The sequence below is a fragment of the Mustela putorius genome, unplaced genomic scaffold (assembly GCF_011764305.1).
Source record: "Mustela putorius furo isolate JIRA1106 unplaced genomic scaffold, ASM1176430v1.1 tig00000450_pilon_pilon_pilon, whole genome shotgun sequence".
Taxonomy (NCBI): domain Eukaryota; kingdom Metazoa; phylum Chordata; class Mammalia; order Carnivora; family Mustelidae; genus Mustela; species Mustela putorius.
The window spans coordinates 24,910,052-24,924,941 of NW_025421385.1; the positions used below are offsets into that span (position 1 = coordinate 24,910,052).

General features: G+C 37.5%; 1 protein-coding gene across 2 annotated transcripts in view; it reads right to left on the reverse strand.

The window, feature by feature from the left end:
* The window catches only part of QRSL1 (glutaminyl-tRNA amidotransferase subunit QRSL1), a 33,603-nt gene that overhangs the window by 6,170 nt on the left and 12,543 nt on the right, over positions 1-14,890 (reverse strand). For both annotated transcript variants that reach the window (XM_045080253.1, XM_045080251.1), the window contains exons 5-9: positions 12,231-12,407; positions 8,802-8,977; positions 8,600-8,712; positions 5,995-6,187; positions 5,349-5,466 (exon numbers count right to left, since the gene is read on the reverse strand). In XM_045080253.1, coding sequence (XP_044936188.1) covers positions 5,349-5,466; positions 5,995-6,187; positions 8,600-8,712; positions 8,802-8,977; positions 12,231-12,407 — 777 coding nt within the window. The remainder of the gene's footprint in view (positions 1-5,348; positions 5,467-5,994; positions 6,188-8,599; positions 8,713-8,801; positions 8,978-12,230; positions 12,408-14,890) is intronic.

Genomic DNA, 14,890 nt, shown 5'->3' on the forward strand with positions numbered 1-14,890 from the left:
AGAGTTTAAATTAGCCAAGACTAAAGGCCATTTTGGACTCATCCTTGCAAAGCTTTTTTAAAAGGAAGCCTTGAAAGGATCCAACCAGATTCTGAGAAACTATTTATTTATTTATTTTACAGATAGAGATCACAAGTAGGCAGAGAGGCAGGCAGAGGAGGCGGGTGGTGGGGGAAGCAGGCTCCCTGCTGAGCAGTGAGCCCAAGTCGGGGCTTGATTCCAGGACCCTGGAATCATGACCTGAGCCAAAGGTAGAGGCTTTAACCCACTGAGCCACCCAGGTGCCCCAGATTCTGAGTAACTTAACTGCATCTCAGAACAAAGCCTGACATGGTTTAAAGGAATACAACAAAAATTCAGCAAATGATAACATAAAAGTCACTATGCCCAGTCATGCAAAAAAGCAGAAAATATAACCCATAACTAGGGGGTAAGAAGCAATCAATATAAAGAGATCCAGAAACAACAGAAATGTGCAAATTAGCAGATAAAAACATTAAAACAGTTACTGTAAATATGTTCCATATGTTCAAGAAGGTAGAAGAAAGGGCGCCTGGGTGGCTCAGTGGGTTAAGCCGCTGCCTTCGGCTCAGGTCATGATCTCAGGGTCCTGGGATGGAGTCCCGCATTGGGCTCTGCTCAGCAAGGAGCCTGCTTCCTCCTCTCTCTCTCTGCCTGCCTCTCTGCCTACTTGTGATCTCTGTCAAATAAATAAATAAAATCTTAAAAAAAAAAAAAGGTAGAAGAAAACATGTATCATGAAGAAACCAAGGAGATAAGAAGACCTGCTTGGAAGTTCTAGGAATGAAAAATGCAAAGTAGGAAAGAAAAATGACCCTTGATACGGCTGACAGCAGGTGACACAGCAGATCAGTGATTCTGAAGATAGTAATAGGAACTATCCACAAGGAAGCAGAGAAACAGACTACAAAAGAAAAAAAAACACTAAAAATAAACAAAAAACCAGGATGGAGCCATCAGTGTGCTGTGGGACAACATCAAGCAGATTAATGTATATCTGAAAGGAGTCCCAGAAGAAGGGGGGAAGGTCAGAAAAAATATTTTAAGAAACAGTGGCCAAAACTTTTCCCAATTTGATTAAAATAATAAACCCACAGATCCAAGAAGCTCAACAAACCCCTAAACACGAGGAAACCAAGGAGAAAACTACACCAAGACACATCACAGTCAAATTCCTGAAAACCAGTGATAAAGTCTTAAAATCAGCAGGGGTGTGTGCGTGGTGTGTGTGTGTGTGTGTGGTGGGGGAAGACATGTTACACACAGAGGAACAAAGACAAGAATGACAACATTTCTCAGAAACTATGCAAGTCTGGAGGCAATACAACAAGATCTTTAAGGTACTGAAAGGAAAGCTATCAATCTAGAATTTGATACTGAGAGAAAATGTCAAAATTAAAATAAACAATTTTATATATAAATAAAAGCTGGAAGAACTAATTGCCAGCAGGATTATACTACAAGAAATATTAAAGTTCTTTAGGGAGAAAAAAATTAAACCAGATGGATATTTGGATCTACACAAAGGAATAAAAAAGCACCAGAAATAGTAAATATTTAGGCAAATATAAATGACTTTTTTTCTTGTTTTAAATCTCTTTAAAATTATTTAAGGACAAAAGAAGGCAGGAAAAAACGTTAAAAGAAAGAACAGATAGGACAAACTGAAGACAAACAGCAAAAATCAGATTTAAATATGGCTCATGTTCTTTAAAAATAAACTGTGGATTCCTAACTCAATAAATTTGTTTTGTTTTTTGAACAAAAGGTAGTAAAAGAATGACAAAATTGTAAACTGAGGCACCACATGAAGAAAAAAAAATGTTATGAGTTGTTATAGTTCCTGGCACATAAACTGACTTTTTAAGACTAAAAAAAAAAAAAAGTATACCCAAATTCCATTTTTCCTATCACTCATGTCTATCCTCCCCTCACAAAACAAGTGAGCGAACAAACAAAATCCCTCAAAACAAAAAAGCTGACTTAAGTTCTCTGACTCAGGAGATAGGAATGCCAGCAGAAATTCTCACTTCCTTTTGTCAATTCCCTCAACTGATGACCATGGAAAAGCTTTCAGACTCCTCTCCTTCAGTTTCATTATATGCTGTTAGATAGATACAAACATAGTGAAAGATAGAAAGATACAAACATAGTGATCCGAAGGGGCACGTGCACCTGAATGTTTATAGCAGCAATGTCCACAGTAGCCAAACTATGGAAAGAACCTAGATGTCCATCAACAGATGAATGGATAAAGAAGATGTGGTATATATACACATTGGAATACTATGCAGCCATCAAAAGAAACGAAATCTTGCCATTTGCTATGACGTGGATGAAACTAGATGGTATTATGCTTAGTAAAATAAGTCAATCAGAGAAAGACAACTATTGTATGATCTCCCTGATATGAGGAAGTGGAGATGCAACATGGGGGGTTTGGGGGGTAGGAAACGAATAAATGAAACAAGATGGGATCAGGAGGGAGACAAACCATAAGAGACACTTAATCTCACAAAACAAACTGAGGGTTGCTGTGGGGAGGGGGTTCAGGAGAAGGTGGTGGGATTATGGACATTGGGGAGGGTATGTGCTTTGGTGAGTGCTGTGAAGTGTGTAAACCTGGCAGTTCACAGACCTGTACCCCTGGGGCTAATAATACATTATGTTTATAAAAAATTTTTTTAAAAATTGTGCCCTGAGATATACAATTTGACTCGAATCAGTTATATTTGGCAAATGTAGCATTTTCCACTTAATGAAAGTCTTTGCTTAGAAAACCTCTCAGCAACATTTCATTTTCTTTTCCTACTCCAAAATCATTAGTCATCTGGTCAATATTGAAAAGTCTTATTTTTTAAAATTGTTTTTTAAAAGTTTTTGTTTGAATTCCAGTTAATTACCACACGGTGTGCAATACAGGGATTCAATAGTTCCATACATCCCCTGGTGCTCAGGTGTTCCTCATGACAAGTGCCCTCCTTAATCCCCATCATGTATTTAACCCATCCCCCCATCTTCCTCCCCTCTGGTAACTATCAGTTTGTTCTCTATAGTTAAGAGCCTGTTTCTTGGTATGGCTCTCTCTCCCCTCTGGTATGTGGTATATATACACAATGGAATACTATGCAGCCATCAAATGAGCAGCCACCCCTTGCTCATTTTTTTTTTTCTTAAATTCCACATGAGTGTGATCATAAGGTATTTGTCTTTCTCTGATGACTTCTTTCGCATGGCATTGTACTCTCTAGCTCCATTAGTGTCATTGCAAATGGTAAGATTTCATTCTTTTTTATGGCTGAGTAATAGTCCATTGTGTGTATATACCCCACATCTTCCCCATCCATTTCATCAATTGATGGACCCTTGGGCTGCTTCCATATCTTGGCTACTGTAAATAACGCTGCTACACAGGGATGCATGTATCCTTTTCAATTAGTGTTTGTGTATTCTTTGGGTAAATACCCAATAGTGTGACTGCTGGATAGTTCTACTTTTAACTTTTTGAGGAACCTCCATACTGTTTTCCAGAGTGGCTGCACCAGTCTGGGTTCCCACCAATAGTGCTGAAGGGTTCCTTTTTCTCCACATCTTCGCCAACACCTGTTGTTTCTTGTGTTTTTGATTTTAGCCATTCTAATAAGTTTGAGGTAATATCACATTATAGTTTTGATTTATAGGAAAAGAGTCTTTTATGTTCTGTAGAACATAATCAAATATTTTTAGGTTTTTATTTTCAAGCTTTACCAAAATATAATTGACATTTAAAATTGCGTGATTTCAAGGTGTACAATAATTGTGTACAAAACATGTAGATATATGTATATATTGTGAAATGATTACCACAATAGGGTTAATAACACATTTATCACCTTGTATAATTATAATTTTGAGTGTGAGAGGTGAGAACATTTAAGATGTACTCTCAGCATTTTCAAATATATAACACAGTACTGTTAATTATAGTAACCATGCTTTGTATCCCCTGAACTTATTCATCTTTTTTTTTTTTTAAAGATTTTATTTACTTATTTGAGAAAGAGGAAGAGAGAGAACATTATTAGCAAGGTGAGGGGCAGAAGGAGAACCAGACTCCCTGCTGAGTAGGAAGCCTGATGTGGGGCTTGAACCTGGGACCCCAGGATCATGACCTGAGCCAAAGGCAGACACTTAACTGACTGAGCCACCCAAGTGCCCCCAGAGCTAATTCATCTTACACTACAAGTTTGTACCCTTCGACCAACATCCCCCTATTTCCCCTAGCCCACAGCATCTCCCTGTTTCCCCTAACCCACAGACCCAGGCAACCACCATCGGACACTTAGACTATCTTCCTGTCTTCGCTGTTGTGAAAATGCTCTGAGATAATGATTTCATTTCCTTTCGCTACATTCTCAGAAGTAGGATTGCTGGATCATATATGGTAGTTCTATTTTTAATTTTTTGAGGAACCGCCATGCTGTTTTCCATCACGGCTGTTCAAATAGTATTTTTGGAAAAAGTAATCCTAAGTATCAGCCCTGAAAGGATACACAGATGAATAAAATGCTTTCTGTCCTTGAGGGAATATAGAAAAACTCAGGAAGCTATTCATTAACACAATCATTCTTGCCTTTTCACACTTCTCATGTCCTCTTAAACAGACCTGATGGTACACAAGATGAATTCTATTCACAAGATGATGAATATATTTATACTAAAAACAATCTAAGTAGGAGCCCTAGTAATTTAGAATTCTTTCTTGGAGCAAACAGATACTTAGTGTAGGGGAAGATTAAATTGATTTGCTAAATTTTTCAAGATACACCAATGTAACTTCCTGTTTAAGTCTCCAACAACAATAAGCCAATGTGGCAATAATAGTCAGGGGACATTTAAAGAGGCTAAAATTCTTTAGGGCTTCCTACTTAGTTTTGTACTAATTATTTTGCTAGAGTGTCAATTTTTTTTTTTTTTTTTTACATTCGAATAACCAGAAACTAAAAGTACTATAAACAGGTCTTTAGTTATGATTTCTAATTCAAATAGGGATTTTGCTTCTTTAGCAAATATCTCAATAAGACCTGATAGATATGCAACTAATGTACTCTTGAGTGTTCAAGAATGGAGAAAATTTCTGATTACTTACTTTTTATTTTTTATTTTATTTATTTTTTAAGATTTTATTTACTTATTTGAGAGAGAACACAAACAGTGGGAGAGGCTGAGGGAGAAGCAAAATCCCAACTGAGCAGAAGCCCGATGCAGAACTCCATCCCAGGGGATCCTGATCGGATTCGAAGACAGATGCTTAACCGACTGAGCCACCCAGGTGCCCCATTACCTACTCTTTTAATAAGAAAAAATTTCCTGCGAGAATTCTTCCTCTCACCACATCATTAAACCCTTCTCGCCTGGTTGCAGCATACATGGCTTCAGTAGACACATTGATGTCACACCTATGACCTAAAAACAAAAAAAGAGATAAACATTATTTGAAAAGGAAGTAAAGTTTTGGCTGAAAAGCAAGTGCAGATTCACATTTCTGACCAATATTAACATTTTGGGAGACTGTCCTTAGTGGCTCCTCTTCTTTATCTCCTAGACTCAAGGAGAGAGGAGAAAATAACTAAGAAGGAAACTTCATTTGTTCACCTCCTCGTCCCTCCCGCTCTCATTCCTTCCCTCCATCCAAATAGCTACCAAACTCCTACCATGTGTCAGGAACTACATTTGACAGACTGAGAATATAAGGACATGACACTATTCCTGTAAAATATTCACATTTCAGAGAGGGAAGCCAAACATACAGAGATATTTATGATGAACAGTGTAAGCAGAAGGCTAAATGACAAAGGTAAGACGATTCACTGGTTTACTTGTCTAAATCATTAACCTTATCTCTGGGGATATTTTTTTTTTTTGTCACAAATAAGTAAAACTACCAAATGTTGGACACAACTACCTTAAAAATCCCAAACGCAGCCATCTTACCATATTCTAGCCCATCAAATCTTGCCATATTCGATGCCACTTCCGATGTACACAATACATGGTAGCAGACAATTGAATAACTGGTGTGAGGCAGGGACACTTCAATTACTTTGGCCCCCTCAGACTCAAAGAGGTTAGCGGCTTTGGACCAAAAAGATCGCACTTCACATGATAATTCTGGTGCAAGATATTCCTTATTGGAAAAAGTCAAGATATGGAAATTAGAACATCTGTATAGATGGTTTTATACAAATATGTACATTAGGACCTTTGGCAGTATATTAGAAAATCTGATTAAATTGCTAGTAGGTAGCTAGAGAGACCGAATGAATTTAAGAGTGCTTACAGCATGACAAGCTCTATACTAGTTATTTATGAGAGATATTAAACAATAATATCAATATTAACAATATTAAATACTAACAATATTAAAGATGAGAGAAATGGCTGGAGACCCCATATGTGTTAAATGTTCATTATCAGATACTCTGCTAGATGCTTTTCAAAGATTCTCTCACTTAATGCTTTTGCAGAAACTTTTGTATAAGGAGTCTCAGGTTGAACATTTTTTTTTAAGTGGGCTTGCAGAGGGTTTGAATTCACGACCCTGAGATCAAGACCTGGGCTGAGATCAAGAGCTGGATGTTTACCCGACTGAGCCCCCTTCATTTAATGCTTTTAACAATCCCATGATGTAAGTATTATCATCCTTCATTTTATTAAGGAAAAATACTGAGACTGGACAAGTAACTTTCCTAAAGCTACAAAGCAGGTAAATAGAGGATCTAGGATTCTTTTTTTTTTTTTTAAAAGATTTTATTTATTAATTTGACAGACAGAGATTACAGGTAGGCAGAGAGGCAGGCAGAGAGAGAGAGAGAGAAAGGGAAGCAGGCTCCCTGCTGAGCAGAGAGCCCGAAGCGGGGCTTGATCCGAGGACCCTGAGATCATAACCCACTGAACCGTCCAGGTGCCCCAAGGATCTAGGATTCTAAACTCGGTCTCTTTCTACAACCTATGCGCTCTCTAAATCCTTAAAGGAAGGCACGGCTATTATCTTAATTGAAATTTTTAAAGAAAGTATTTCTCTACAGCGGTGGTCTCAACTGGGGGCAATTTTATCCCCTTTGTCTCAATTAGGAGATGTTTGGTAATGTCTGCATACATTTTTGATTGTGGGGTTGTGCTGTTTGTGGGGAACCGCTGCTAAAGGCCAGTGACACTGCTAAGCATCTTACAATGCACAGCGCAGTGTCCCACAACAAAGAGTTATTCAAACAATCAACTGTTAAGCTTAAAACTCAATAAGTCGTTTAAAGGTCAGTAATTTAACATATTGACCTTCATCCATGAATTACTCAGTTGCTACTGTAATAAATGCAGTAGCAATACTAATGACGGTAGTAAAGAAGGTAACATGTATTCAGCCTTTACTATGCAAGGTATGGCTCTGGGCTATGTTGTTTACACCCCAGATTAGCAGATTATAGCCTCCCAACCAGATATAACTTGCCAGTTTTTTTGTTTTCGTTTTTTTTTAAAGATTTTATTTACTGATTTGACAGAGAGAGAGAGAGGGAGAGAGGTCACAAGTAGGCAGAGAAGCAGGCAGAGGGGGAGGCGGAAGCAGGCCCTGCACTCAGCAGAGAGCCCAATGCGGGGGCTCAATCCCAGGACTCTGAGATCATGACCTGAGCTGAAGGCAGAGGCTTAACCCACTGAGCCACCCAGACGCCCCTTTCCAGTTATTTTTGAAAATAAAGTTTTACTAGAGCACAGCCACACTCTCATTTACATATGGTCTGTGGCTGCTTTCACACGACAGTGGCAGAGTTAAACAGTGACACTAAACATTGTATGGTCCACAAAGCCTAAAATGTTTACCAACTGACCCTTTACAGAAAATGTTTACAGACCCCTGCTTAACATGATTCATTTTTTTTAATGAGATAAAACTGACATACAACATTATGATAGTTTCAATATATGATTCAATATTTGCATATATTAAAAAATGATCACCACAACAAGTCTAAGTTAACATCCATTACCATACACAATGATAAGAGTTTGCTTTTCCCTTGTGATAAGAACTTTAAGATCAGGTGCCTGGGTGGCTCAGTAGTTGAGCGCCTGCCTTCGGCTCAGATCATGATCCCAGGGTCCTGGGATAAGAGTCCCACATCGGGGTCCCTGCTCGGTGGGAAGCCTGCTTCTCTCTCTCGCTCCCTCTGCTCATGTTCCCTCGCTCTGTCAAATAAATAAAATCTTTAAAAAAAGAAAAAAAATCGAAAAAACTTTAAGATCTACTCTCTTAGTAGCTTTCAAATATGCAATATGGTATTAACAACTATGGTCACCATGCTGTATATTACATCCCCATGGTGATTACCAAATTTAAGCCTTACTGCTCTCTGAGATCAACACTGTTATTATCCCCATTTTGTAGATTGGGAAATTGAGCTTAGATTAAGTCATGTGCTCGGACTGCAGAGCTAATTAAAGTGGCACAACAGGATTCAAAGCCAACTGGTCTGTTTCCCAGGTCTGTTCCCTGTGTTTGACTTGCTAGCATTTCTGTAACGTAATAAAAGGGAAGAGTTACCTTCGGAATTCCTATACATAGTTCGCTCACATCTGTCAAAGTGGGAAGTGTAAATGGTTTGACAGGGTCTTGTATTGTGGTAGAATCTTTGGGGTCATGCCCGGCCAGCATACCTGTAAGGAGAAATATTTAGGAATGATAGACAGAATGTTTTACAGGGAAATTTATAATGTTTTGAAACTCTATGGAATCATATAAATACCCAGCACAATTGCTGCGTCGTCCACACATCTGGTTAAGATTCCTGGCACATCCATTGAATTCACCAGGGGAATGAGGCCATGACGAGAAACTAAGCCATAGCTTGGTTTGAAACCAACAACCCCACAGTGGGCAGCTGGATTTCTGGTTGATCCTCCTGTATCTGATCCTAAAGCCCTGGAATTTAAGTGGAAGATCTCCAATTATATCTAGAATCTATTTTTAAGTGTATATACTTTTAAACTTTATTTCCCCAAGGTTATACAAAAGTCAGACATGCTTGTCTCAGAGAACTCCTAAAATACAGAAGTGTAAAGAGATAACAAAATATTCTACTGCCTAAGGCAAACACGCTGTTGACATTTTGACATATTAACTTCAAGACTTTCTTAAAATGCAGTTTTCTTTCGTGGCTCAGGTCATTCTGTAATTTTAACTTCCTGTCTCTTCTTTTCTTATCATGAGCTTTTCGCTAGCTCATTAAGATTACTGAAAATTTAAAATATGTACAATATCCCATCATAACAATTGGTGATTCCCAGGATTTTAAAGCCTGTTCTCCTATCAGTGTATACACAGACACCTTATACCTTCCTTTAATGGCAGTTTTACAGTATGTTTTTACAAACTAAACACACCTCTCCCAGAAATTCATACACAGAACCTTCCGCTACCTCATTTAGAATCACGGATAGAAATGTACTTTAATTTATTTAAACATATACGTTGTTGCCAACTAGGATAATAACTGCATAATAAATTACTTTGTAATAAACACCTTTGAACATAAATCTTTGCCCATATGTCTGATTATTTTTTAGGCTGGCTTCCAAGAAGTAGCGTTAATGAGGCATTGGGTCTGCCTGTTATTCTAAATTCTTAATCTGTATTGTCAAATGACTTGTCAGAGGCTCTGCCAATTTATATTTCCAACTGCAGTGAATCAGATTTGGGCTCATGTTTCATTATCATCACTGAGTACTAGCAGTTCTAAAAGCTGGTTAATCTGAATAACAAAAAATCTTTGTTAATGTGCATTTGTGAATAATTTTTCACATTTATTTGTATTTGCATTACCCAACTATGAAGTGCCCATTTCTTTGCTCAGTTACCTAGAGAGTGTATGTTTTTCTTATTAAAGACAAAACCAAAAACTAATCTTGAGGACATTTTGCTAAGTGAAATAGGTCAGTTTTAAAAGCACAAATGTTGAATAATATTCACTCGAGGTACCTTGAGTCTAATTTCCTAGAGACGGAAGGTTAAAGAGTGATTGCCAGGGGCTAGGACAGGCAAATGGGAAGCTGTTTTTTAAAGGGTACTGAGTTTCAGTTCTGCAAATGAACCAAATGCTGGAAACTGGTTGCACAACAATGTGAATGTATTTAACACTGAACTGTGCACTTAAAAATGGTTAATATGGCAAATTTTAAGTGAGATACATTTTACCATAATTAAACATTTTTTAAAACTTTATTTCAGAGTAAAAGTTTTTCTGATTAGAAAAGTGTATGTGCCAACTAGAAAATTTAATGTTATATATAAGTATATGGAGTATAAAGTGAAACTTCTCTTATCATCACTGCCTCCCTAATAATCCTGTTATGTTTTGATATACTCACACGCAGATACTTCCGTGCAACTAATATATATATATAATATATATATATTATATATATATTATTTTAACAGCAAGAAGGTCATCTTGTACATAGTATTCGGCAACTTATTTTCCACTTGACAGTGTACCTTTGATATCTTTCCCTGACACTACAAAGCTTTCTAGCTGCTTCCTTTTAGTGGGTACATAATACTCCAAGAACCTTCCTGTTGTTAAAACTATCATAAAAGCAGCAAATCCAAAGGGGGGAAAAAACAAAGTAGAACACTCAATACTTTGGGACCCATTCAAACTGGAGTTACTTTGGGTCTGTGCTTCTCTTGACTATACCCAGAATAAATCTGTGGACTGAACAACGCTCCTACCAGTCACATGGCCCTTGAGCTCTACAGAAAATGCAAATGAGATTGTCTTTCTTAGCAAGTCCACATAAGCTACAAAATCAGGCTGTTGCTTTCACAATTTCTAAAAGGACACATTTTCTTATTAGGATTCACTGACGGCTGTGTAAAAGTAAAACCTGCATTTCCATAGGAATTATGTGTCAAAATGCCATCTCCTCAAAGCACATTCAGGAAGATGAACATTAAGTAGGGTGATAAGGGTAAAAAAAAAAAAGCACCTAATCTTGCAGTCCTAACTTGTCAGAGCTCTCATTAATATTAATGCAATGCTATAAAATTCTACAGAGATAAAATGAAATGGTTTTACTTGTAAATAAGATTTCAGAGAAACTAAAAAAAAAAAAAAAAACCCCAAAAAAACCCCCTGAAGAATCTAAATCTCCACAGCTCTAAAAAATATAAATAATTTATTGGTTGCAATGTCTGTGAAAGAGTTTAGTTTCAGTGGATAATTAAGGAGAAATAAAATACACACGGTACTGCTAAAGAAACACATTCAATTTTATACTGAAACCGAGAAAAGTAAATAATAGTGGTATTTATTTACTCTTCTTTAGGCGGTTAAGAAATGCTTTACAAATGGGAACTTAAAACATAAAACATGATGGATGGATTCTTCCCAAATACAAAATAGGACAGTTGAACAAGTCAGCTCCTAACAAATGGGAAGAAAACTTTACTCAGTGACACCCATTTTTAGTTGCAGATTTATGAAAACACTATTTTAAATATTCTATTGATACACACCAGGAACATTTCTTGCCTCTCTATCTCTCTCTCTCTCTTTTTTAAAAAATTCTATTTATTTATTTGACAGAGAGATCACAAGTCGGGAGAGAGGCAGGCAGAGAGAGAGAGGGAAGCAGGATCCCTGCTGAACAGAGAGCCCGATGCGGGGCTCAATCCCAGGACCCTGAGATCATGACCCGAGCTGAAGGCAGAGGCTCAACCCACTGAGCCACCCAGATGCCCCATTTAGGTGAAGGATAAACCATCATTAGCAGTTGAACAGCACTCAACTAAAGCCATGGTATCTTAGTCCCTAAATATTTATAACATCAGTGAGCAGACACACAAATAAATTATTTTAAAAATGAACTTCAGTTATCCTCACTGGTTTATTCTGCAAGATAAACAAAATCATGTTTTAAAGAAAACCAGGTATTATAGAGGAAGAGTTAAAATACTATCTTGAAGTTAAATGTATAAAATGCATAGTACATATACTGTACAGCTGAGTGTATTTATAAGCTATAATTCTGATATACCATCGAGCACCAATAACTCACTAAAAACAAATAAAAATAGCACAGTACGAACTACTCTCTTGTTGGGTTCTGAGGCTGGTTTATGACTATTTGTATCTGGCTGGGCTTTACAGTACAAACAGAAAAAAGCATCTTACGCAAAGCATGTGAATGCTGCTACAGCCGCCGCACTCCCTCCTGAGCTTCCTCCAGTTATAAGCCAGTCTGAATCCTCGTTCTCCCCGTGGGGCTTCTGCTTCCTCTTTTCTCTGTATTGTTTTGAATAACTCCAGGGGTTTTTAACTGGTCCAAATGCACCATCTGTGCTTCCAGACCTGAGATGAAGTGAAGCAAGATATCTTCATGAAACTCATTTTATATGAAAATTTTGCCTCCTGATTACATTGTCTGTGCCTAACGCTGTATAATCCACTGGAACTTGAACGGGAAAAGGCAAGAATCCTGCTTAGATGCAGCCTTCATTCATTAGATGGTTGAGGAGGTAGAGGATGGGAAGTAAGAGCATGTGCTAGAAAGCAGAGAAAACTAGTCTGGTAAGAAAAGAGGATTTTTACCCCAGTTGATCATCCAATTCAGCTTATGATGATTTCCCTTGTATATCATGGTCTTCCAGTTGTACAAGGTCAAGACATTCCAAGGGTTAACAAGAAATCCTCTGAAGGAGTCCCTCTTTTATCCAGACGTTTTAAGACAAGCACAAGTTGACTAATAACTTATTTTAAAAGTTTTGAAATAATTTCAATCTTACAGGTAAATTGCAAAAATCAAAAAATATGAAAAGAACTTTATCCCCTTTACCCAGATTCACCCATTATTAACAAATCACCCAATTTGCTTTGCCATCTGTGTGCTTTATGTGTGTCTGAAACATACATGAATCCTTTTTGTTTCCGAACCACATAAGGGTAAATTAAGTATATCATGGCCCTTTACCCTTAAATATTTTGGTATGTATTCAAGTGCATTTCCTAACACTAAGGTCTTCCCTTGTGCAGCTGCAGTACAGTTATCAATCTCAGTAGAATTAACATCCATACAATATTTTTATCTAACCCATGGTACGTACCCCAGTTTGGTCAGCCGATCCAGGAATGTCTTTTACAGCATTTTACCCCCTCCCAGTACAGGATGGAGTCTCGAGTCTGGTATTGCATTTGGTTATTATCATCTCTTTAGCCTCTTTTTGTCTTTTTTTTTTTTTTTTTTAAGATATTTATTTATTTGAGAGAGAGAGCATGAAAGAGAAGGTCAGAGGGAGAAGCACACTCCCCATGGATCAATGGGACTTGATCCCAGGACTCCGGGATCATGACCTGAACTGAAGGCAGTTGCTCAACCAACTGAGCCACCCAGGCGCCCTCTTTATGTACTTTTTAAGTCATTCACCAGCCAACAGACATTGCGTTATTTCCAGTTTTTAGCAATTATGAATAAAGCCACAATAAATACTGTACTGAAAGACTCTAGCCATTGCTTTTATGTAAATATAACTCTCGAGCAAATATGTAGGACTAAGAATGTTGGATCATATGATGTTTACCTATATAAGAAACTTACAAACGACTTTCCAAAATAGCTATACCATTTTGCATTTCCTACCGACATTGTGTGAGAAACCTAATTGCTCTGTACCGTTGCCAGCCCTTGATACTGTCATTTTTAAGCCATTCTAACAGGTGTCTGTATCTCCTTGTGGTTGTAATTTGCATTTCCTCAATGACTAACCATGTTAGCTTTTTTCCATGTGTTTATTGCTAACTATGTATCTTCTTTGATGAAATTTCTGCTTCCATATTTTACCCCTTTGTTTTTTTTTTAATTGGGCTGTTATTTTTGAGTTGGGTAAGGTTCTATGTATACTGGATGCCAGTTCTTTCACAGATACAGGTTTTGTAAAGATTTTCTCTCAGGCTGTGGCTTGTTTTTTCATTTTTTAGTAGTGTATTTCAGAGTAGAGAAGTTCTTAATTTTAGTGAAATCCAATGTATCAGTTTTTTATTTTACGGCTTGTACATCATGCATCTCATCTAAGAAATCTTTGCGTAACTCCATGTCACAAAGATTTTCTCCTACATTTTCTTCTGTGAGTTTTAGGTTTTACTTTCCTTGGGCTCTTTTAATCTGGGAATATATTCGTGGCCTTCCTTTATTTTTTATGATATTCATATTCTATTTTTATTTTATTTTTTTAAAGGTTTTTTTTGAAGATTTTATTTATTTATTTGATAGACAGAGATCACAAGTAGGCAGAGAGGCAGACAGAGAGAGAAAGGAGGAAGCAGGCTCCCTACTGAGCAGAGAACCCGATGCTGGGCTCGATCCCAAGACCCTGGGATCATGACCTGAGCAGAAGGCAGAGGCTTTAACCCACTGAGCCACCCAGGTGCCCTGAAGTTATTTTTTAATATTTCATTTATTTGACAGAGATCAGAGTACAAGTAGGGGGAGCGAAGCAGGCTCCCACTGAGCAGAGAGCCAGACGTGGGACTTGATCCCAGAACCCTGGGATCAGACCTGAGCCAAAGGCAAACACTTAACTGACTGAACCACCCAGGCATTCCAGATATTCATATTTCAATAGAATGTTTCTCATTTCAGACTTATCTTTTGTTTTCTGGTTATTAGTTTAAGGTTTAACATTCTCAGCTGGAATACTGCATAGATTATGGTGTGTCCTCAGGGAATCACATCTAGTGTTACACGATGTCCACTTACATTCACTGATTATGTTCATTTTGATCAGCTGTTCAAGGCAATGTCCTAATAATCTATGTTCGAGTTTACTCCCATGGATAAT